This window comes from Nerophis ophidion, linkage group LG23 (genome assembly GCF_033978795.1).
Source record: "Nerophis ophidion isolate RoL-2023_Sa linkage group LG23, RoL_Noph_v1.0, whole genome shotgun sequence".
Lineage (NCBI taxonomy): Eukaryota > Metazoa > Chordata > Actinopteri > Syngnathiformes > Syngnathidae > Nerophis > Nerophis ophidion.
This window is the reverse complement of record NC_084633.1, coordinates 6,788,939-6,812,515: the sequence shown is the minus strand read 5'-3', so window position 1 is coordinate 6,812,515 and position 23,577 is coordinate 6,788,939. Positions and strand designations below refer to the sequence as shown.

Genomic DNA, 23,577 nt, shown 5'->3' with positions numbered 1-23,577 from the left:
TTTTCCCCCCCCCCCACACCCCTCACCCCCATTGTTTACCTGTATCCCACCTTTTTTGTAAGGGGCGCCGGAAGTTAGCAGACCCGTCAGCGATCCAGTTCTGTCTCCTTGTAATGTCTGATCTTGGATGGGATTGTGCTGAACGTTTAAATTTCCCCTCTGGGATTAATAAAGTATGTCTGATTCTGATTTTGATTCTGAGCATCCTGCTAGTGCGACGCTTGGCTGGCATTGGTGGTGTTGTTGCGGTCTTTCGTGGATGCAAGCAGATTGGAACACAACGTTGAGGTAAGAATGATGATTTATTTATATACTATAAAACAGACTAAAAACCAAAACACTTGCACAAAGGCACTAACAAACAAAACAAACTGAACTAGCATGGGAGCTAGACACAACTAAGGACGCTAGCATATGAGCTAGGAAACAAAATAGCATGGAAGTTAATCGAGCACAAAGTATAGTTACCACAATGCGGGAATGCGACGTCACCTGTTGCGTGTAAAGCAAACTAGAGTCAAAGGCCGAATGGCAAAAGAAGGCAGGCTTATATAGGGAGATAATCAATCAAATCAGGTGCGCGGCGACAAACAAGAGACAGGTGACACAAATGAGCTACTAAGACAACAGAAACAAAACAGGAAGTGCCACCGGGAACTAAGGACGTGAAATATCAAACAGGCAGTCATAACAAAACAGAAACAAACACAGAACATGACATGATCCAAGTCTTGGATTATGACAGCAAGTAGTTACAGGATCATACAATGGTTATATTCAAAGTGTAAAAACATAATATAAATAAAAAAAAAAATGAAAGAAGGTGTTGTGATGCCGAAAAATATCAGCGTTATAATAGTATCGACCGGATACGCTCCTGTACTTGGTATCATTACAGTTGATGTCAGGTGTAGATCCACCCATGGCGTTTGTTTACATTTTGACGCCAGTGAGCTACGGTGTGTAGTGAAGCACGTTTAGCTATTCCCAGTCCTGCACGGATGACACTCATAATAAACCCACTTTATTTCTCGCCATGGAAGCGAGAATTAGTGATTTAGAAGTAGCTAAAACATTGCGGCTGGACTTTAGCCGCTAGCTAGCTAGCCATGTCTTAAAGCACCTCTTCCGGTGGGCATTTCAGTGTTATAACTTCACCTTTATTTTGGGTTTCTAGGCCAAAATGTGTCCGTTCTTCCTTTTCCGTCTACACACCGTGTCTGCTTGTAAGCACTCTGTGATTGTGCGCTGCCGAACATGCTCCTCTGCTCGTAAACCAGCAAAGTTACGAGGTGACAACAATATGATTCATTAGTATCGCGCTACTATACTAATACCGGTATACCGTACAACCCTATTTAAAACAAACCTAAAGTTGCTGCCTCCACCTCCATAAAGGCAGATGATTGGTCGGGTCAATTTGGAGCAGCTGGATGCTTGGCAAGATGAATTGCTGAGATTACGGAGCAATATTTTAGCGGATCTACTGCCTCACAAGGTGAGCGCTCTGTGCCAGTAGTAAAGTCTGCTTGAGTAAGCACATCCCTTGTGACAGTACCACTCAGCTGTTGCCAGTTATAGCGCTCGCTCTCCATGGCGGCCTGATTCTATCACCATTTAGCCTGCAAAAAGAGGTAATATACAGGACGGACGGAGTGAATGCTGCTTTAAGCGGTAAGAAGGCCCGCCCCCCCAAACAATTGAGTTTGTGGATCCAACAAATGGCCCGGACCAATACACAGGCAGCAATGGGAAAAGGAGTTTTTTTTTTTCCACAAATACTTTACGGTTATTACCTTTGGAAGGTTTCAGGAAGAAGATAAATGACAAACAGGAGCATCAACAGTAGCCCATAGCGGCGCCGGAGAACAACAGTGTGAGGGGAAAAAAGGTGGAGGAATCCCGTCGTTATCTGCTTCACGTGGAGAATCTCTTTCTCAGCACTGTCAAACAATTTCAAAGCTGGGTGTTTGCAGCCTCAGCCCAGAGCAAGAAGTAAATAGATGAGCAACTATTGTGTATTTATTTTTATTGCGGTGGCACGATAAACCTTTTTGTCCAAGTCCTGAGTCCCAATTCTTTCATACCTTTTCTCTAGTTTTGGTTCATTCATTGGTCTTGGGAGTCCAGTTGAAGATAAATCGATGCCATCGTAACAATGAGCAACACTGTCAATACTGCACCAAGTCTATGGTAAATCTAAATGTTAAAACCTAAATGTTCAATACAAAATTACAAATCCAAATTGTCAATACTTGGACTATGAGGTGGTTGTTTTCCCGACGAGATACAAGTGAACTTAGACCGGAGATGGCATGAAGATGAAGACATCTTTTATTGTAAGACTATAACTGCACAAAAAAAAAGCAAACAAAAGGCGCGGACAATGGCGGTACAAAACTTGGTTGTGAAAACAAAACTAAGGCAAAACTATGAACATAAAACAAAAACTTGCACGGTGGCATAAATAAGAAAACCCACTTGGAATGGAACGAGAACGGGACATGGATCATTGGCATGGATTACAAGGTGCGTAGCAGGTGATGGAGGGTGATGTTGCCAGGACGAAGTGAAGTGAAGTGAATTATATTTATATAGCGCTTTTTCTCTAGTGACTCAACGCGCTTTACATCTAATGTTTTACATTTAAACCAGTGTGGGTGGCACTGGGAGCAGGTGGGTAAAGTGTCTTGCCCAAGGACACAACGGCAGTGACTAGGATGGCGTAAGCGGGGATCGAACCTGCAACCCTCAAGTTGCTGGCACGGCTGCTCTACCAACCGAGCTATACCACCCGAAGAACAGAAACAGACAGGCTAAAATAGCAGTGACATAATCAGTGAAAACAGGCGCAAGACATGAGGACAGGTGAAAACGAATGAGTTGTTATGGTAACAAAACAAACCAGGAAGTGCAAAAACAGGAACTGAGTGGCCAAAAAACATACAGAACATGACTAACACAAAACATGATCACAGACATGACACAAATGTAAAATCAAGATACAAATGATAAATATGAATATTAAATATACATCTCAAATGTAAAGGTTACATCCATCCAGCCATCCATTTTTGGCCGCTTGTCCTTTTTGGGGTTGCTGGGAGTACTGGAGCCTGTCTCAGCTGCATTCGGGTGGAAGGTGGGGTACACCCTAGACAAGTCGCCCCTTCATCTAAATGCTAAATCTTGATATTGAAACTAGCCCCCCCACCCCACCCCTGAAATAGACAAACGTAAAAAATGGATGGATGGAATATTAAATATAGATCCATCCATCCATTTTCTACCGCTTATTCCCTTTTGGGGTAGCGGGGTACACCCTGGACAAGTCGCCACCTCATCGCAGGGCCATCTAAATGTTAAAAGTAAATCAAAATGATAGAATTAGCTTCAAATGTTTATTCTAAATCTAAATGTTAAACCTACAGTAAATGTTAAATATAAATTATATACCAAAATGTTAAATCCAAATGTTAAACATATATGTAACGTGTCAATGTTGAATCTAAATATAAATTATGTATTTAAAATATGAATAAAAAAAATGTTAGGGACAAGCGGTAGGAAATGGATAGATCTAAATGTTGAATCCAAATGTTGAATTCTAAATGTTGAATTTAAATCATGAATCTAAATCTAAATTTTACACCCAATTGTAAAATTGTACATGTTAAACCAAAATGTCGAATCTAAATATTTTACCAATGGCAAATGTTAAATTTGAATATTGAAGAAATATATTAAATACTATATATACCGGTAATTATTAAATCCAAATGTTGAATGTAAATGTTACATCTAAATGATATACATCTCAATGTTAAATCTAAATTATATATATTTGATATAAATATTAAATCAAAATATTAAATTGAAATGTTTACTCTAAATCAGTGATTTTCAATTTGTGGTAGACGGGCTCCATCGAGTGCTACGCCTATGAAACACTTTATTAACGTAAAGTTTTTTATTTTTCCTATATTCAAACACAGTGTTACTGTTCAAACTGTGTGTAATGTTACAGAGGCTGCAAATTCTAAATATGCATGTTTTTTAATGAATACTTAGGCCTACTATGCTTCTGTATTTAATGGTTGAACTTGATTTTTTTTTTGTGTGTGTGTGCTGGTACTTGGTGAACAATGTTTGAGAAGCATTGATCCAAATGATACATCTCTATCGTATATCTAAAAGGTCCATTCTAATTTTTATCCGAATCGCTGATTGATTGATTGAAACTTTTATTAGTAGATTGCACAGTTCAGTACATATTCCGTACAATTGACCAATAAATGGTAACACCCGTATAAGTTTTTCAACTTGTTTAAGTCAGGGTCCACGTTAATCAATTCATGGTAAACTAAATGTTGAATACAAATTTAAATGTTACATCTAAATGTTGAATTCTAAGTGTCAAATCTAAATGTTAGGTCTTGATATAAATGTTCAATCTAAATGTTGAACCTGAACCTAAATGGTCATTCCAAATCTCAATGTTAAACCTGCAGTAATCGTTAACTCTCCCAAATACAAATGTGACATACAAAATATTAAAAAAATAAATGTTCAATCTAAAGTAATTGTCTCGCTAAGTGTAAAGCTGACAGATAATTAATGCCAATTATGGTGCATGCTTTGAATTGTTTAGCACCAGCATTGTGAGTGTGCATGTTGTGTTGCATAAATATATACAATAGTTTATAATTGTGAGAAAAGTTAACAAAATATTCTAAATATATCAGCTAGAAAAGGGTGATTTAATGTTTTACATTGGACACTCCATAGGTCAATGGATCTCCACATGTTACGTGTGTGTGTGTGTGACAGGATGAAAAGCTCCCTTGGGGATATTTTGCATTGGATCCTGTTAGGGTATGCAGGTGTGTAATGAAGTCCTATGTCTGCATGTTTTGTGCAGATGTGTCATGTCCACCTAATGAAGTAACACACTTTACCGGGACGCAATGGAGTCCTACAGCATGACAGCAACATAGTTCCCAGATTGCAAGAGGAAAAAGCAGAAGATGAGTCTCAAAGCTGTTTTAAATGATGTTTGGATAAATAATGCAGCCTGCCAGCCTCGCGCATAATTCGACATTGGCGGCGCCTGATCAGATCCGTGTTTCGCTCGGCTCGGGGTGAAAGGAAGGTGGGGGGGGGGGGGGATGAATTCATTGTCGTTATTTGTCACCGCCGCCAGCTTCTTTTTCAGTCAGCCTATCAGGTTTAATCATCAACATGATTTGTAAAGAGGAGGGCGAGGGTGTCGCGTGTCAAGAGCCCTTTCATGATTGGGAGACAGGAGCTGCTGTGGAGGCTACCTCAAGTCATGCCATTTGGGCGTGGAAGGAAAGAATGTAGTAAGTAGGTCACGGAAAGACTTTTACAAATATGAGGCGTGTGTCTTTTAAGTGGATGTGCTAATGAGAATTTAATCAAAACAAACATCCAGAGTCAGTGATAAACAATCAGAGACCAGAAAACTTGGCTGGGAAATGATTTTTAGTTGGTAAAGGAATGCGAGTCATTAAAGGGGAACTTCATTTTCACTTTTTTGGCAAATGTTGCCAATCATTTAAAATCCCAATGTCCATCCATCCATCTATTTTATTCCGCTTAACTGAGGATGGGTTGCGGGGGCAGCAGCCGAAGCAGAGAAGCCCGGACGTCCCTCTCCCCAGCCACTTCGTCCAACTCCTTCCAGGGGATCCCGAGGCGTTCCCAGACCAGCCGGGAGACATATCTTCCCAATGTATCCCGGTTGGACGTGCCCTAAACACCTCTCTAGGGAGGCGTTCGGGTAGCATCCTGACCAGATGCCCGTACCCCCTCCTGTGTCTCCTCTGGATGTGGAGGAGCATCTGCTTTACTTTGAGCTCCTCCCGGATGACAGAGCTTCTCACCCTATCTCTAAGGGAGAGCCCAGCCACCCGGCGGAGGGAACTAATTTCGGCCGCTTGTATCCGTGATCTTGTTTTTTTGGTCAAAACCAAAAGCTCATGACCATAGGTGAGGATGGGAACGTAGATCGACCGGTAAATTGAGAGCTTTGCCTTCCGGCTCAGCTCCTTCTTCATCACAACGGATTGATACAGCGTCCGCATTACTGAAGACGCCACACCAATCCGCCTTTCTATGTCACGATCCACACTTCCCTCACTTGTGAACAAGACTCCTAGGTACTTGAACTCCTCCACATGGGGCAAGATCTCCTCCCCAACTCGGAGATGACACTCCACCCTTTTCCGGACAAGAACCATGGACTCAGACTTGGAGGTGCAATTTCTCATCCCAGTCGCTTCACACTCGGCTGCAAACCAATCCAGTGAGAGCTGCAGATCCTGGCAGGATGAAGCCATCAGGACCACATCATCTGCAAAAAGCAGAGACCTAATCCTGCAGCCATCAAACCGAATCCCTTCAACGCCCTGACTGCGCCTAGAAATTCTGTCCATAAAAGATATGAACAGAATCGGTGACAAAGGACAACCTTGGCGGAGTCCAACCCTCACTGGAAACGGGTCCGACTTACTGCCGGCAATGCTAACCAAGCTCTGACACTGATTGAACAGGGAGCAGACCGCCACAATCAGACAGTCCGATACCCCATACTCTCTGAGCACTCCCCACAGGACTTCCCGGGGGACACGGTCGAATGCCTTCTCCAAGTCCACAAAGCATATGTAGTCTGGTTGGGCAAACTCCCATGCACCCTCAAGGACCTTGCTGAGAGTATAGAGCTGGTGTACTGTTCCAGGACCAGGACGAAAACCACACTTTGGTTTTCTTTTTTTTAATGCATTTTAAGTCATAAAATAGGGCTAACAATAAAGCAAATGGGAGTACTCTATTCCACCCTTAAAACCCTTAAAAAATACATCCAAAAACCCCCAACAATAGTCCATTTACATCTCGTGAACTGAATATTGACCAAGTATAGAGATGTCCAATAATATCGGACTGCCGATATTATCGGCCGATAAACGGTTTAACATGTAATATCGGAAATTATCGGTATCAAAAAGTAACATTTATGACTTTTTAAAACGCCGCTGTACGGAGTGGTATACGGTTGTAGGGAGAAGTACAGAGCAGTTTTGCTCCTAGTCATACTTGCCAACCCTCCCGATTTTCCCGGGAGACTCTCGAATTTCAGTGCACCTCCCGAAAATCTCCCAGGGAGACTATTCCCCCTAATTTCTCCCGATTTCCACCCAGACAACAATATTGATGGCGTGCCTTAAAGGCACTGCCTTTGCGTGCCGGCCCAGACACACAATATCTACGGGTTTTCACACACACAAGTGAATGCAATGCATACTTGGTCAAAAGCCGTACAGGTCCCACTGAGGGTGGCCGTATAAACAACTTTAACACTGTTACAAATATGCGCCACACTGTGAACCCATACCAAACAAGAATGACAAACACATTTTGGGAGAACATCTGCACCGTAACACAACATAAAAACAACAGAAAAAATACCCGTAACCCCTTGCAGCACAAACTCTTTCAGGACGCTACAATATACAGCTCCAGATACCCCTAAAAATAACCCCCCACCCCAAACCCCGCCCACCTCAACTTTCTCATGCTCTCTCAGGGAGAGCATGTCCCAAATTTCAGGCTGCTGTTTTGAGGCATGTTAAAAAAAAAATCTGAACTTTGACTTCAATAATAAGTATGGCAGTGCCATGTTGGCATTTTTTTTCCATAACTTGAGTTGATATATTTTTGAAAAACCTTGTTTGATTGTTTAATGCATCAAATGGGGCATCACAACAAAAATTGACATAATAATGTATTAATTCCATGACTGTATACATCGGTATTGGTTGATATCGGAATCGGTAATTATGAGTTGGACAATAACGGAATATCGGATAACGGCAAAAAAAGTAATTACCGGACATCTCTAACCAAGTATTATTATTATTGTTGTTATAAGCTCTAACGCAGACACACTCGTTTTGTCACTTTAGTGGCGCCGTGATCACAACACTTCCCTTGGTCCACATTTTGTCATGTTACTGCATTATTCCAAAATGGAATACGTATATTTGTGTCCTCTAATTTCTACTTATACCCAAGAGTGACATTGTGAAAAGGACTGTTTTTTTTAATTTGCTAGACAGCCTTTGCTCAATACTCTGTTGATGCACCTTTGGCTGCAATTACAGCGTCAGGTCTTTTTTAACACCATGACACAAGCTTGGCACACCTATCTTTGGGCAGTTTTGCACATTCCTCTTTGCAGCACCTCTCAAACTCAATCAGGATGGATGGAATTGTTGGTTTTCATCCAGCATTGCTCAATCATCTCTCTCTCTATAATGACTTGTCACCCAGTTCCTGCTGCTGAAAACCATCCCCACAGCATGATGCTGCCACCACCATGCTTCGTGGTAAGGAGATGAGCGGTGCCTGGTTCCCTTAAACATGATGTTCAATCTTTGTCTCATCAGACCGGGGAATTTTGTTGTTCATGGCCTGAGAGTCTTTTAGGTGCATTTTGGCAAACGTTTTACTAAGAAATACACCTCATCGCAGTGAAGGAAGTATGAAGGAGGGCAAATTATTTTATAAATATCCCCACAATGCCTCCACGGTTTGTTTGATTTGTAATATTTGGGACTGATCGTTAATACCCAAAAACAGGCACCAAAACGTAAGAACATTAATGTATATATGTCTTGATTGGATTATCCAGAGAATAGTGCTCGATACCGTGGTAGAGCGCAATATGTAGGTGTGGGAAAAATCACAAGATTCCTTATCTCTACAGAACTGTTTCATGAGGGGTTCCCTCAATCATCGGGAGATTTTAATGGAAGCATTCACATACAATGGTTTATATAGGGCACAGAGTACCCACCCACTCTGTGCCCTATATAAACCATTGTATATGAATGCTTCCATTAAAATCTCCTGATGATTGAGGGAACCCCTCATGAAACAGTTCTGTAGAGATGAAGTAGTCTTGGGATTTTTCCCACAAATATATATATATATATATATATATATATATATATATATGTTAAATCTAAATTAACATGTTAAATATAAATGTTACAATGTAAATATAACATAAATTCATAACTTTAATCCAAATCACGGGTGTCATTTTAGATCGGGGACCACAAGGAGAAAAATCAACTCCCACGTGGGCCGGACTGGTAAAATCACGGCACGATAACTTAAAAATATAGACAACTTCGGATTGTTTTCTTTGTTTGACATTAAACTGACAGCACGACAGGGCCAGGGATAATTGAGGTAGTTGTTGTTTTGACTTTGTTATTAAATAGAATGTTAACCCTGTTATGATTGTTTGATATGCAGTATGGTGTGTATTGCCTTCAATTTGAAAAAACTTTGACTAAACTGGACTTTTGCCGAATCTGGAAACTGTTTTTCATAATTACATGTTTTTTTTGGGGAGATACTTTCTTAATATACTGTATTTTCTGGGCTTTAGAGCGCAATGGTATTTAAGTCGCACCTACCAAATTTTAGAAGGAAATAAATATGTTTATATAGAGTAGTCGCACATACTATAAGCCGCAGATATACTCTATATTTGTACACATCATTTTGTAAATGTTATTTGCATATAATACATGTATCCAAACAGCGCATTTAACACAACAGTAAAACGGCTGCTCAAACAAAACATAAGTCATCGTCATGGACCAACTGGCTGCGGAAGCTAGCTCTCCAATACAAAACAAAACAAAAAGAATGTCATTGTACTATCGTTGTACTGTATACCGGTATTAGTGTTGTACCATGATACTAATGAATCATTTCAGGTACTCGTCATGTCGTGTCATTGCTGCTTTACGAGCAGACAAGCATGTTCTGTAGCACATGATCACAGAGTACTTACAAACAGACACAGTGTGTAGACAGAGAAAGGGAAAACGAACTCACTTAAAAACTAACGATAAAGGTGAAGTTGTAACACTGAAATGCCCACTGAAAGAGGTGCTTTAAGGCTAGCGTCCATTCGCAGTTGGCAGTGTTTTAGCTACTTTTTAATCACTAATCTTCGCCTCCATGGTGACAAATAAAGTACGTTTCTTACGAGTATCATCCCTGCAGGACGAGTAATAGCTAAATGCTTCTCTACACACCGTAGCTCACCGGCATCAAAATGTACACAAACACCATCGGTGGATCTACACCTGATATTCACTGTAATGATATCAAGTACAGGCACGTATCCAGTGATTACTATTATCTATGATTATGTCGATATTTTTTGGCATCACAACATCTTTGTTGCGATCCGCTGCTCGGATCGTTCAATTCTGTAATTTTGATTCTTTCCTGCAGCACATTTTGTAGTTTGACTCCTTAGTTCCTGTTTTAGTTTGTTTCCATAGCAACATATTATTTTCACCTGTCATGGTTTCAAGACGCACACCTGTTCAACTAATCACCATTCTATATAAGCCAGCCTTTTCTGTTCACTCATTCTCGGACTCTAATTTGCTCACATGCAACGGTTGAAGACTTGCTTTCATTGTTCATACTCGCTAGCTTTCGCGCTGCGGTTTTGTTTATTGCTAGCTCTCATGCTAATCATTTTGTTTTCCCTTTTTGTGCCTTCGTGCCAAGTTTAGTTTTTTTGTTCATATTCCTAGCTTCCATGTTAGCGCCATTTGTTTGCCTTTCTGTTAGCACCAGTGTTTTTTGTTCTTAGCCTGTTTTATTACTTTAATAAATACTTATTTCTTACCTCAAGCTGTCTTCTTGCCTGACGCATCCCTGGAGGAACAAATCCGGCATTCTTCCTTCGTTTTTTTTTAAATGTACATTATGTTTATAAACTCTGGAAATACGTCCCTGGACACGAGGACTTTGAATATGACTAATGTATGATCTTTGGTATTAGATTGATACCCAAATTTGTGGTAATATCAAACAACAGAAGAATAAGTGATTGTTACATTTTAACAGAAGTGCACATAAAAAATGTTAGAAAACAAAGTAAGCAGATATTAACAGTAAATGAATGAGTAGATTAATAATTAATTTTCTACCACTTGACGGAATAACAGAATGATAAATGACACAATATATTACTGTGTATGTCAGCAGACAAATTAGGAGCCTTTGTTTATTTACTTACTACTAAAAGACAATTTTTCTAGTATGTTCACTATTTTATTTTAGTACTTAACTGCAATAAGCAACATATGTTAAATGTACTCTAAGATTTTTTGTTAAAAACAGCAAACAATCCAATTTTTTTGTGGTCCCCTTTATTAAGAAAAGTACTGTAAAGTATCGAAATAATTTTAGTACTGGTACCAAAATATTGGTATCGTTACAACACTACATAGTATGTTAAAAATACTCCAATCCTGTTGGCATATTCGCTAATGCCAATGGCGCTAGTTCGATTACATTACTATGACATGTACAAATATGCATAAAAAACAGTACTACAGACATCCCAGAAGATAGTTTAGTAAGTATGACATGTTTTTAGTTATAATGTAAAACTTACAAACATTGCTTGGAGTGATGAATGACAAAAACGCCATGGACAGGTATACTTTCGGTTAAAGGCGTTTGACACCCCTGATCTGAATGTAAAAAATTACATACAAATATATAGCTAAGTGTAAAGCTAAACATTGACAAACTATGCACTGTTCCCACGCCTCTCAGCACACAGGCTTAGGGATGATGTTCAAAAACCGGTTCTCCCCGTTTTTTGATTAGAAAAGAACCAATTCCATGGATTCGAATCCCTTTTAGAGAAACGGTTCCCGTTATCGACGCCACTATTGTAAAGAAAAATATTTGGTTCTTTATTCAAATCCCTGGGAACGAATCCTGTGTCACAGGAAATGTCCTGTGGCACCGTCACAGGAAATGACGTAGCTCAGTCATTCGGCGAAAAATACAAAAGCAGCAACAACAATGGAGCGGAGAAAAACGCCCCAAGGCATAGCTTCACTTTACTAAGAAATTCGACGAGGAAACGGCCATCTGCAATTATTGCCTGACTTTGCTTTCCTGTAAGGAGAGCAGTACAACAAACATGTTGAAACATGCTCAGGCGGTACATAACCTGAAGGTTAGAGAAAGGTGTCGTGGAGAAGCAGCGACGTAGATGACGAACCACGCCCCTCTTCCTCTGCTTCAACCTGCAGTCCCAGTGATAGTGCCGGTGGGAAACTAACGTTAACTGTTGCCGGTTAATTTCCATATTTGCTCATTTGTAGCCTTTAGGCTAAAATAACGTTACCTTTTATGTCAATCAGGACTGCAGTAATGTCAGCGAGACTAACGTTACCTAAGCATAGTCAGTGGCTAACGGTAACGTTAGCCTTTTTGTATGTGTCTGATAACGTTAACGGTATCTTTTAGTCTCCAACCACCGGTACCGGTCCGTGTCACATTAGCTACCGGGCCGCAGAACAACATTAAAAATATTTTATAAAGGACTGCATTTTCTTCGACTTTACTTTGGCCTGTCCCACTGAACACACCAATAAGCTTGTGTATATACAATAAAACTCCTCAAAGGAAGTTGTTATATTTGTTCTAACTGTGTGACATGATACAATGCACATTCATGAACAAATCAAATACAAATGTGACGGATTGTAGCCGAAGGCTGATTTCCATCTGCATCTCATTGCAAAGAAACAAGCCCCCACTAATTTAGTGTTATAGTGATTTGTATTTTTCATGCACTTATTTTTGCGGTATTTATCTGGCACAAGTGGAAAGCCGGTCCCTGAAAGTAATTCCTACATTAAACGGGTACGTGGTGCAAAAAAAGTTGGGGACCACTGGTCCAGAGCTCGGCAGAGTAACTTTTCATATCAATGAATATATATATATATATATATATATATATATATATATATATATATATATATATATATATATATATAATTTGTATATATGTGTGTGTATGTGTATATATATTTGTGTGCATATGTATATATGTAAGTGTGTGTGAATTTAAATGTATTATATATAGCTAATCTATAGCATCTACGCAGCAACCACTAAATTGAATTATATTATATATATTATTGTATCATATATTGTTTATCTATTGTATATGTATAGGGGTGGGACCTAATAAGTTTACTTCTTCCCACTCCCTTTTGAGCCAATCTTGACATCTACAAAAGATTAGTCACATGTAATGTTAACAATGTAGGTGTAAATATAATATAATATATATATATATATATATATATATATATATATATATATATATATATATATATATATATATATATATATATTTTGTATTTTATGTCATTCTTTTGTTTTGTTTGCATGGCTCAAAATAATCCATTCATTCATTCATTCATCAATAGGTGGCAGCACAAAGATACTTGCTTTGTAGATGTCAGGAACATGGTTTGTCGACAGTGGGAGGCAGCGTGCAGGTAAAAGGGTATCTGACGCTTAAACAAAAAATAAACAAAAGGCGAGTGCCCCTAAGAAAAGGCATTGACGCTTAGGGGAGGCTATGCAGAACTGAACTGGCTACAAAGTAAACAAAAACAGAATGCTGGACGACAGCAAAGACTTAGTGTGTGGAGCAGACGGCGTCCACAAAGTGCATCCGTACATGAGATGACAATCAACAATGTTCACACAAAGAAGGATAGCAACAATTTAAATAGTCTAGATTGCTAAAAACAAAGCAGGTGCGGGGAATAGCGCTCATGGAAGACATTAAACCGCGACAGGAAAATACCAACAAAACAGGAAACACCACTAAAATAGGAGCGAGACATGCACATATTTTTGCTCTATTTATCTGGCACAAGAGGAAAGCCGGTCCCAGAATATATTGCCTACATTAAACCGGTCCGTGGTGCAAAAAAGGTTGGGCACCCCTGGTCTACACCACTCCAGAGTCTGCAGGTCTGTCTAATAAATAATACAAATGAATTCCGCATGTATTTTTCCGAGGTGGCCCACTTAAAGGGGCACTAACAGTCAATATTTCTTTATCTAATTTTATTTTTGTCTTAAAAAATAATGTGAGGTTTTTTTTGTTTGTTTTTTATTCAATCCAACAAAAACAATGCACAGCAATACCATAACAATGCAATCCAATTCCAGAACCAAACCCGACCCAGCAACACTCAGAACAGCAACATTAAACAGAGTTATAAACAAAGCTATTGAGATAATGAATACAATAAATAACTGAGTTTTTGTTAATCCAAGTATAGTGTGTTTTTTTTCCCATATGCTACAACCTATCTGGATTCGATAAGAGGATCGATAAGGAATCGGTTCGATAAGAGGATTCGATAATGGCGTTGAAATCGATAATTTCTTAACAAACATCATCCCTACCCAGGCATGTCTACATCCCAGACTGCCGCGCCGTGGAAGTGGATTTGAGGTGAGGAAAAAAAAACAAATATATTTGACAGCAATTATTGCATTGACCAATCTTAGAGCTAAGGGAAAGTTCAAGAAACTCTGGAGCAATTTCGAAACAACTGCAGATTCCATAATCCGCCCCGATGTTGATTTATTGTCATTTATTTTCTCTATATTACTAAAGGAGCAAAGGAGGGCCACCATTAACTACGAAGGCATCGTCAGCCAAAATAAAGAAGCTCTGCGGTTGCCATTAGCAGCTGGTAGAAAAGGACCTTACACTATACCTCCGGAGACCAGGCGCTTGTTAGAGAAGCAAAAGGCAGGAAAGAAATGGAAGTGAGCATTCTGGGTAGGATGTAGGAGCACACGTTAAAAAAAAAAAAAAGGACGATATCTCACATCAGCAGAAATGAATCTCTTCATGATACAAACATCATTTACTCCAGTATTTCCAACCACTGTGGCGCAGCACACTAGTGTGCCATGAGATACAGTCTGGTGTGCCTTGGGAGAATATGTAATTTCACCTATTTGGGTTAAAAATAGAGATGTCCGATAATATCGGACAGTCGATATTATCGGCCGATAAATGCTTTAAAATGTAATTGGTTTCAAAAAGTAAAATTTATGCCTTTTTAAAAAGCTGCTGTACGGAGTGATACACGGATGTAAGGAGAAGCACAGAGTGCCAATAAACCTTAAAGGCACTGCCTTTTGCGTGCCGGCTCAATCACATAATATCTACGGCGTTTCACACACACAAGTGAATGCAAGGCATACTTGGTCAACAGCCATACAGGTCACACTGAGGGTGGCCGTATATACAACTTAAACACTGTTACAAATATGCGCCACACTGTGAACCCACATCAAACAAGAATGACAAACACATTTCGGGAGAACATCCGCACTGTAACACAACATAAACATAACAGAACAAATACCCAGAACCCCTTGCAGCACTAACTCTTCCGGGACGCTACAATATACACCCCAGCTAACCCCCAAACCTTACCCTCCAATCCCACCCGCCTCAACCTCTCTCAGGGAGAGCATGTCCCAAATTCCAAGCTGTTGTTTTGAAGCATGTTAAAAACAATAATGCACTTTGTGACTTCAATAATAAATATGGCAGTGCCATGTTGGCATTTTTTTTTCCATAACTTGAGTTGATTTATTTTTGGAAAACCTTGTTACATTGTTTAATGCATCCAGCGGGGCATCACAACAAAATTAGGCGTAATAATGTGTTAATTCCACAACTGTATATATCGGTATCGGTTGATAACGGAATCGGTAATTAAGAGTTGGACAATATCGGAATATCAGATATCGGCAAAAAAAGCCATTATAGGACATGTCTAGTTAAAAATATTTTTTGCAAATCAGTAATTATATAATCCGCAAATAATGTGCCCTCGTTGAGTGTCGGTGCTGTCCGGAGCTCGGCAGAGTAACCATTAAATACTCTTCCATATCAGTAGGTGGCAGCAAGTAGCTAAATGCTTAATAAATGTCGGGAACATGGTTTGTCGTGATCACAATATGCAAACGACAGTGTGCAGGTAAAAAGGTGACTTATGCTTAAACCAAAATTAAACAAAAGGTGAGTGCCGCTAAGAAAAGGTATTCAAGCTTAGGGAAGGCTATGCAAAACAAAACTAAAACAGAACTGGCTGCAAAGTAAACAAAAACAGAACGCTGGACGACAGCAAAGACTTACAGCGTGTGGAGCAGACGGCGTCCACAAAGTACATCCGAACATGACATGACAATAAGCAATGTCTCCGCAAAAGGATGGCGACAACTTAAAGGGGAACATTATCACCAGACCTATGTAAGCATCAATATATAGATTCATGTTGCAGAAAAAAGACCAGATGTTTTTTTAACCGATTTCCGAACTCTAAAAGGGTGAATTTGACGATTGAAACGCCTTTCAATTGTTCGCTGTCAAAGCAATGACCTTTCACCCGTGACATCACAACGGGAAGCAATCCGCCATTTTTTCAAACACATTACACACACCAGGTCAAATAAGCTCTGTTATTTTCAGTTTTTTTCGACTGTTTTCTGTACCTTGGAGACATTATGCATCGTCTGTGTCTTGTCGGAGTGTGTAACAACAACAACAGGGACGGATTCAAGTTGACTTACGTGGAGTGTGCTAATCAGACATAACAATGGTCACGGCATGCTAATCGATGCTAACATGCTATTTAGGCTAGCTGTATGTACATATTGCATAATTATGCCTCATTTGTAGCTATATTCGCATCCAGCCTTTCCTTCCACACACATTTAATGCCAAACAAACACATACCAATCGACAGATTCAAGTTGCACCAGTGGTCAAAAGATGCGAAAGTCCCTCGTTTGTTCGGCACACTTTACCGACGATAGCGATGCTACGACAGAGATGGCACAGAGATATGTGGATATCCTGCGACACTCAATGCAAAAGCATTTCCAGCGATAAAGTCAACGAAATCACAAAGGTGAGTTTTGTTGATGTTATTGACGTATGTGCTAATCAGACATATTTTCTCACGGCATGACTGCAAGCTAATCGATGCTAACATGCTATTTAGGCTAGCTGTATGTACATATTGCATCATAATGCCTAATTTGTTGCTATATTTGCATTCAGCCTTACCCTCCACACATATTTAATGCCAAACAAACACATACCAATCGATGGATTCAAGTTGCACCACTGGTCAAAAGATGCAAAAGTCCCTCGTTTGTTCGGCACACTTTACCGACGATAGCGATGCTATGACAGAGATGGCACAGAAATCTGTGGATATCCTGCGACACTCAGAGCAGATGCATTTCCAACGATAAAGTCAACGAAATCACAAAGGTGAGTTTTGTTGAAGTTATTGACTTATGCGCTAATCAGACATATTTGGTCACTGCATGACTGCAAGCTAATCGATGCTAACATGCTATTTAGGCTAGCTGTATGTACATATTGCATCATTATGCCTCATTTGTAGCTATATTTGCATCCAGCCTTTCCTCCACCCACATTTAATGCCAAACAAACATATACCAATCGACGGATTCAAGTTGCATCATTGGTCAAAAGAAGCAATCGATGGTTAGAAAGCGATCGCCGAATTTGTCGTCGTTGCCGCTGTCTGTCGTGATATGGCTCAATAGCTTCAGTTTCTTCTTCAATTTCGTTTCCGCTATCTGCCTTCACACTCCAACCATTCGTTTCAATACATGCGTAATCTGTTGAACCGCTTAAGCCGCTGAAATCTGAGTCTGAATCCGAGCTAATGTCGCTATATCTTTCTGTTCTATCCGCCATGTTTGTTTGTATTGGCGTCACGCAGTGACTAGCAGGAAAATGGACGGGTGGATGTAGCGATGGTGAAAATCAGGCACTTTGAAGCCGTTTTTCAGGATATTGCGTGATGGGTAAAATTTTGAAAAAAACTTCGAAAAATAAAATAAGCCACTGGGAACTGATTTTTATTGGTTTTAACCCTTTAAATATTCTTGATTGTTAAAACAAAACAGGTGCGGGTGGAAAAGCCACCAAAATAGGAGCGCAAGACTACGCACAGGAAGACACCAAAAAAAACCTCAGAATAAGTCACGGCGTGATGTGACAGTACTTTGAGACAAGTATAGTCACGCATGCTTGGTTATGGTTTGAATTCTTATCCAACAACTTTTTATCGTCAATATCAGCTGCCGAGTTTCATTTTTTTTATGTTTTCTGCTGGCGGTGTGCCTCCGCATTTTTTCAATGAAAAAAAATGTGCCTCGGTTCCAAAAAGTTTGAAAAACACCGTTTACTTTACTCCATGTGTGCGAGTACAGACGTTGATGCAACATCACTGGCAGAGGTAACCGACTCGATAATTTGTGAAGTCCTTCTATTTAATCATATATCATTTGCATGCAGCATTTCCCGATAGACACCTTGCAGATTAGTGCTCGGGCCTTACCTGGAGTATCTGGCAGCGGTCCGAGGTACAGTCGATGTTCTCACAGGGCTGATACATCCCCAGAGTCACGCAGTTCAGCAGGATGACCATGATGCTAATCCTCTCGAACCATGTATGGCGGGACTTGGGTTAAGGAGGAAACTGTGCTTCAGTGGTACAGTACAATATGAAACAAAACAGTTGTTAATTCAATAACTTTTTTTTTTTTTTTTTATTACAGTAGGACAATATAGTTGTCAAACAAACAGTCACATTCAGAGTGGAGTGCATCCGGAAAGTATTCAGAGCGCTTCAAGTTTTCCACATTTTAATACGTCACGGCCTTATTCCAAAAAGGGAAGGCATATATTTTTGTCCTCAACATTCTACAGACAATACCCCATAAAATAATGTTTTTAATTTATTTTGCAAATTTATTACAAAAAAAAATAAAAAAAATGCAAGTATTTACTAAATAGCTAAATGCTCAGCAAGCGAGTCATTGACTGTGATATACACATAATCTATTATTTGCTGCTATTTTTGCAAAAACTGATTCCGAGATGTGCCAAAAATTGATTCCAAACGCCGCAGGAGCGTGCACCGCTTTTGGGCTTCACTGTCCACAACTGATTAATACATATATACAAACCTCGTTTCCATATGAGTTGGGAAATTGTGTTAGATGTAAATATGAACGGAATACAATGATTTGCAAATCATTTTGAACCCATATTCAGTTGAATATGCTACTAAGACAACATATTTGATGTTCAAACTGATAAACATTTTTTTGGCAAAAGATTTTGAATTTGATGCCAGCAACATGTGACAAAAAGTTGGGAAAGGTGGCAATAAATACTGATAAGTTTGAAGAATGCTCATCAAACACTTATTTGAAACATCCCTTAGGTGTGCATGCTAATTGGGAACAGGTGGGTGCCATGAACGGGTATAAAAACAGCTTCCCAAAAAATGCTCAGTCTTTCACAAGAAAGTATGGGGCGAGGTACACTCCTTTGTGAGCAAATAGTCAAACAGTTTAAGAACAATTTTACTCAAAGTGCAATTGCAAGAAATTTAGGGATTTCAACATCTACGGTCCATAATATCATCAAAAGGTTCAGAGAATATGGAGAAATCACTCCACATAAGCGGCATGGCCGGAAACCAACATTGAATGACTGTGACCTTCGATCCCTCAGACGGCACTGTATCAAAAACCGACATCAATCTCTAAAGGATATCACCACATGGGCTCAGGAACACTTCATAAAAACACTGTCACTAAATACAGTTGGTCGCTACATCTGTAAGTGCAAGTTAACGCTCTTCTATGCAAAGCGAAAGCTATTTATCAACAACACCCAGAAACGCCGCCGGCTTCTCTGGGCCTGAGATCATCCTAGATGGACTGACAAAAAGTGAAAACGTGTTCTGTGGTCTGACAAGTCCACATTTCAAATTGTTTTTGGAAATATTCGAGGGGAGGCGAACCATCGAGACTGTTATCAACAAAAAGTGCAAAAGCCAGCATCTGTGATGGTATGGGGGTGCATTAGTGCCCAAGGCATGGGTAACTTACACATCTGTGAAGGCACCATTAATGCTGAAAGGTACATATAGGTTTCGGAACAACATATGCTGCCATCTAAGCGCCGCCTTTTTCATGGACGCCCCTGCTTATTTCAGCAAGACAATGCCAAGCCACATTCAGCACGTGTTACAACAGCGGGGCTTAATAAAAAAAAGAGTGCGGGAACTTTCCTGGCCCGCCTGCAGTCCGGACTTGTCTCCCATCGAAAATGTGTGGTGCATTACGAAGCGTAAAATACGACAGCGAAGACCCCGGACTGTTAAACGACTGAAGCTCTACATAAAACAAGAATGGGAAAGAATTCCACTTTCAAAGCTTCAACAATTAGTTTCCTCAGTTCCCAAAGGTTAATTGAGTGTTAAAAGAAAATGTGATGTAACACAGTGGTGAACATGCCCTTTCCCAACTACTTTGGCACGTGTTGCAGCCATGAAATTCTAAGTTAATTATCATTTGCAAAAAAAAAAAAAAAAAAATGTATGAGTTTGAACATCAAATATCTTGTCTTTGTAGTGCATTCAACTAAAAATGGGTAGAAAAGGATTTGCAAATCATTGTATTCCGTTTATATTTACATCTAACACAATTTCCCAACTCATATGGAAACGGTGTTTGCAATACAAACACTTAGATTTTTGGTTATCGCAACAATATGCGTTTGAAATTATTTCAGCCTCTTTCATGTCCGATTAATGGCAGAGTTGCTCATTTCTTTTGTATGAACTAGATTGTTAAGTACTCTTATTGATCCGATGTTTATATGCTAAAACCTCTTTCTTGTTTAACATAGCTACATACAATATTAACTGTTCTTTGTTCATGCACATAATAAATATGAATCAAGTGTTTGGTTGTATTCATTCAAGAGAGTTAGACATGTGATAATGAGGTACATACTGTACTGTTTATGTGTTGAAGTACCATTTAAAAAGCTGGAATCAACCCCAAACAACATTTTAGTGACACAAAATAATATGTGGATATTGACATATCTAATCTAACTGCGTGGCACAGTTGGGAGAGTGGCTGTGCCATCAACCTGAGGGTTCCTGGTTCAATCCCCACCTTCTACAATCCTAGGCAAGTCCGTTGTGTCCGTGAGCAAGACACTTCACCCTTGCTCCTCATGGGACCTGGTTAGCGCCTTGCATGGCAGCTCCCGCCATCATTGTGTGAATGTGTGTGTGAATGGGTGAATGTGGAAATAGAGTCAAAGCGCTTTGAGTTCCTTAAAAAGGTAGAAAAGCGCTATACAAGTATAACCCATTTACCATCTCCTAAGGTTTGTATTCGAATAGACTTTAGGCTGTATTTTCTGCTAAAGGTACATCAACAAAATATTGTGCAAAGGCTGTGAAAACTTACGCACATGCAAGTTAAAAAAAATAAATAATAAAAATAATTTTGCAATTTAAAAAAAAAAAAAATCTTTTCACATTTTGATTATTGGGTATTGTCTATACCAGGGGTCGCCAACCTTTTTGAAACCAAGAGCTACTTCTTGGGTACTGATTAATGCGACGGGCTACCAACCAGTTTGATACACACTTAAATAAATTGCCAAACATAGCCAATTTGCTCAATTTACCTTTAATAAATAAATGTATATCTATAAAAAGAATGGGTACTTCTGTCTGTCATTCCGTCGTACATTTTTTTTCTTTTACGGAAGGTTTTTTGTAGAGAATAAATGATGAAAAAAACACTTAATTGAACGGTTTTAAAAAGGAGAAAACAGGCAAAAAATGAAAATCACATTTTGAGTTTATCTTCAATTTCGACTCTTTAAAATTCAAAATTCAAACGAAAAAAAAAATAGAAAAAAAATGCTAATTCGTATCTTTTTGGAAAAAAATAATTTATGGAACATAATTAGTTATTTTTCCTGAATAAGATTAATTTTAGAATTTTGATGACATGTTTTGAATAGGTTAAAATCCAAACTGCAGTTTGTTAGAAAATATAACAAATTGGAACAAGCTATATTTCTAACAAAGACAAATCATTATTTCTTCTAGATTTTCCATAACAAAAAATTTCAAAGAAATTCAGAAGACTTTGAAATAAGATTTAAATTTGATTCCAAAGATTTTCTAGATTTGCCAGAATATATTTTTTTAATTTTATTCATAAATTTGAAGAAATATTTCACAAATATTCATCGAAAAAACAGAAGCTAAAATGAAGGATTAAATTCAAATGTATTTATTATTCTTTATAATAAAAAAATATATATATATATATTTGAAAATTGATTTAAATTGTCAGGAAAGAAGAGGAAGGAATTTAAAAAGGTAAAAAGGTATGTGTTTAAAAATCCTAAAATAATTTTTAAGGTTGTATTTTTTCTCAAAAATTGTCTTTCTGAAAGTAAAAAAATGAATGAATTTAATTAAACAAGTAAAGACCAAGTCTTTAAAATATTTTCTTGGATTTTCAAATTCTATGAGTTTTGTCTCTCTTAGAATTAAAAATTTGGAGCAAAGTGAGACCAGCTTGCTAGAAAATTAAAAAAATAAATAAAATAAAATAGAGGCAGCTCACTGGTAAGTGCTGCTATTTGAGCTATTTTTAGAACAGGCCAGCGGGCTACTCATCTGGTCCTTACGGCCTACGTGCTGCCTGCGGACCCCTGCTCTATAGAATTTTGAGGACACAAATGCATGTATTCAATTTTCGAATAAGGCTGCGGCATAACAACAAACCCTGTGAATACTTTCCAGATGCACTCTATGGGACACCTAAATCAAAGAGATTGATACATGAATCGAGGGTCACTGGTTCAAATCCCACCTGGAACCAACCTCGTCATGTCCGTTGTGTCCTGAGCAAGACACTTCACCCTTGCTCCTGATGGTTAGCGCCTTGCATGGCAGCTCCCTCCATCAGTGTGTGAATGTGGAAGTAGTGTCAAAGCGCTTTGAGTACCTTGAAGGTAGAAAAGCGCTATACAAGTACAACCCATTTATCATTTATCATTTATGAATTCTCAAATGATATCCAAGACAAATTCATCATGTTCGTCATAGGAGAATATCGGAGAGAAAGTTCCAAAAAGGAAATAAACAAACCAAATAAACAGACAAATCAAAAACCCTGGTGACTCAAAGATGGCATGAAACAGCGAGCAATTCAAACAGAAGATGAAAATGTAAAGTGATTTTCATCATTTCTCTCACTATGAGACTGCATGAGTCACAAACTCGTGACGGAGTCGAGTACAAAATGTCGAGCCGAGCCCCTCCAAGGCACAGAGACATAGATGGTGTGTTTTAAAAAATGATGTACACTGCAGTGTGTACTCGTCAAAAACACAGCCAGGCGCTGCTTAAGGTGCTGAGTGTATGCATAGCGCTACATCCTCTGGGTTAACCGCATCATATCTACACAAACCATCCGTTAAATTTAAGTGAGCCACTATTTGCTCAATGATTTTTCTAATTTACAGGTGGAGTGGGAGGAGCTGACATCGATTATGATAGCCTACAATCCTGCAGCGAGGATTTAACACACATTCAAAACAGGACATTATCCATCCATCCATCCATTTTCTACCGCTTATTCCCTTGTGGGGTCGCGGGGGGCGCTGGCGCCTATCTCAGCTACAATCGGGCGGAAGGCGGGGTACACCCTGGACAAGTC

General features: G+C 39.1%; 1 protein-coding gene across 2 annotated transcripts in view; it reads right to left on the bottom strand.

Moving 5' to 3' along the window:
- cacna1ia (calcium voltage-gated channel subunit alpha1 Ia) overlaps positions 1 to 23,577 on the bottom strand; it is a 520,467-nt gene that overhangs the window by 265,567 nt on the left and 231,323 nt on the right. For both annotated transcript variants that reach the window (XM_061885398.1, XM_061885399.1), the window contains exon 3: positions 18,360 to 18,472. In XM_061885398.1, coding sequence (XP_061741382.1) covers positions 18,360 to 18,472 — 113 coding nt within the window. The remainder of the gene's footprint in view (positions 1 to 18,359; positions 18,473 to 23,577) is intronic.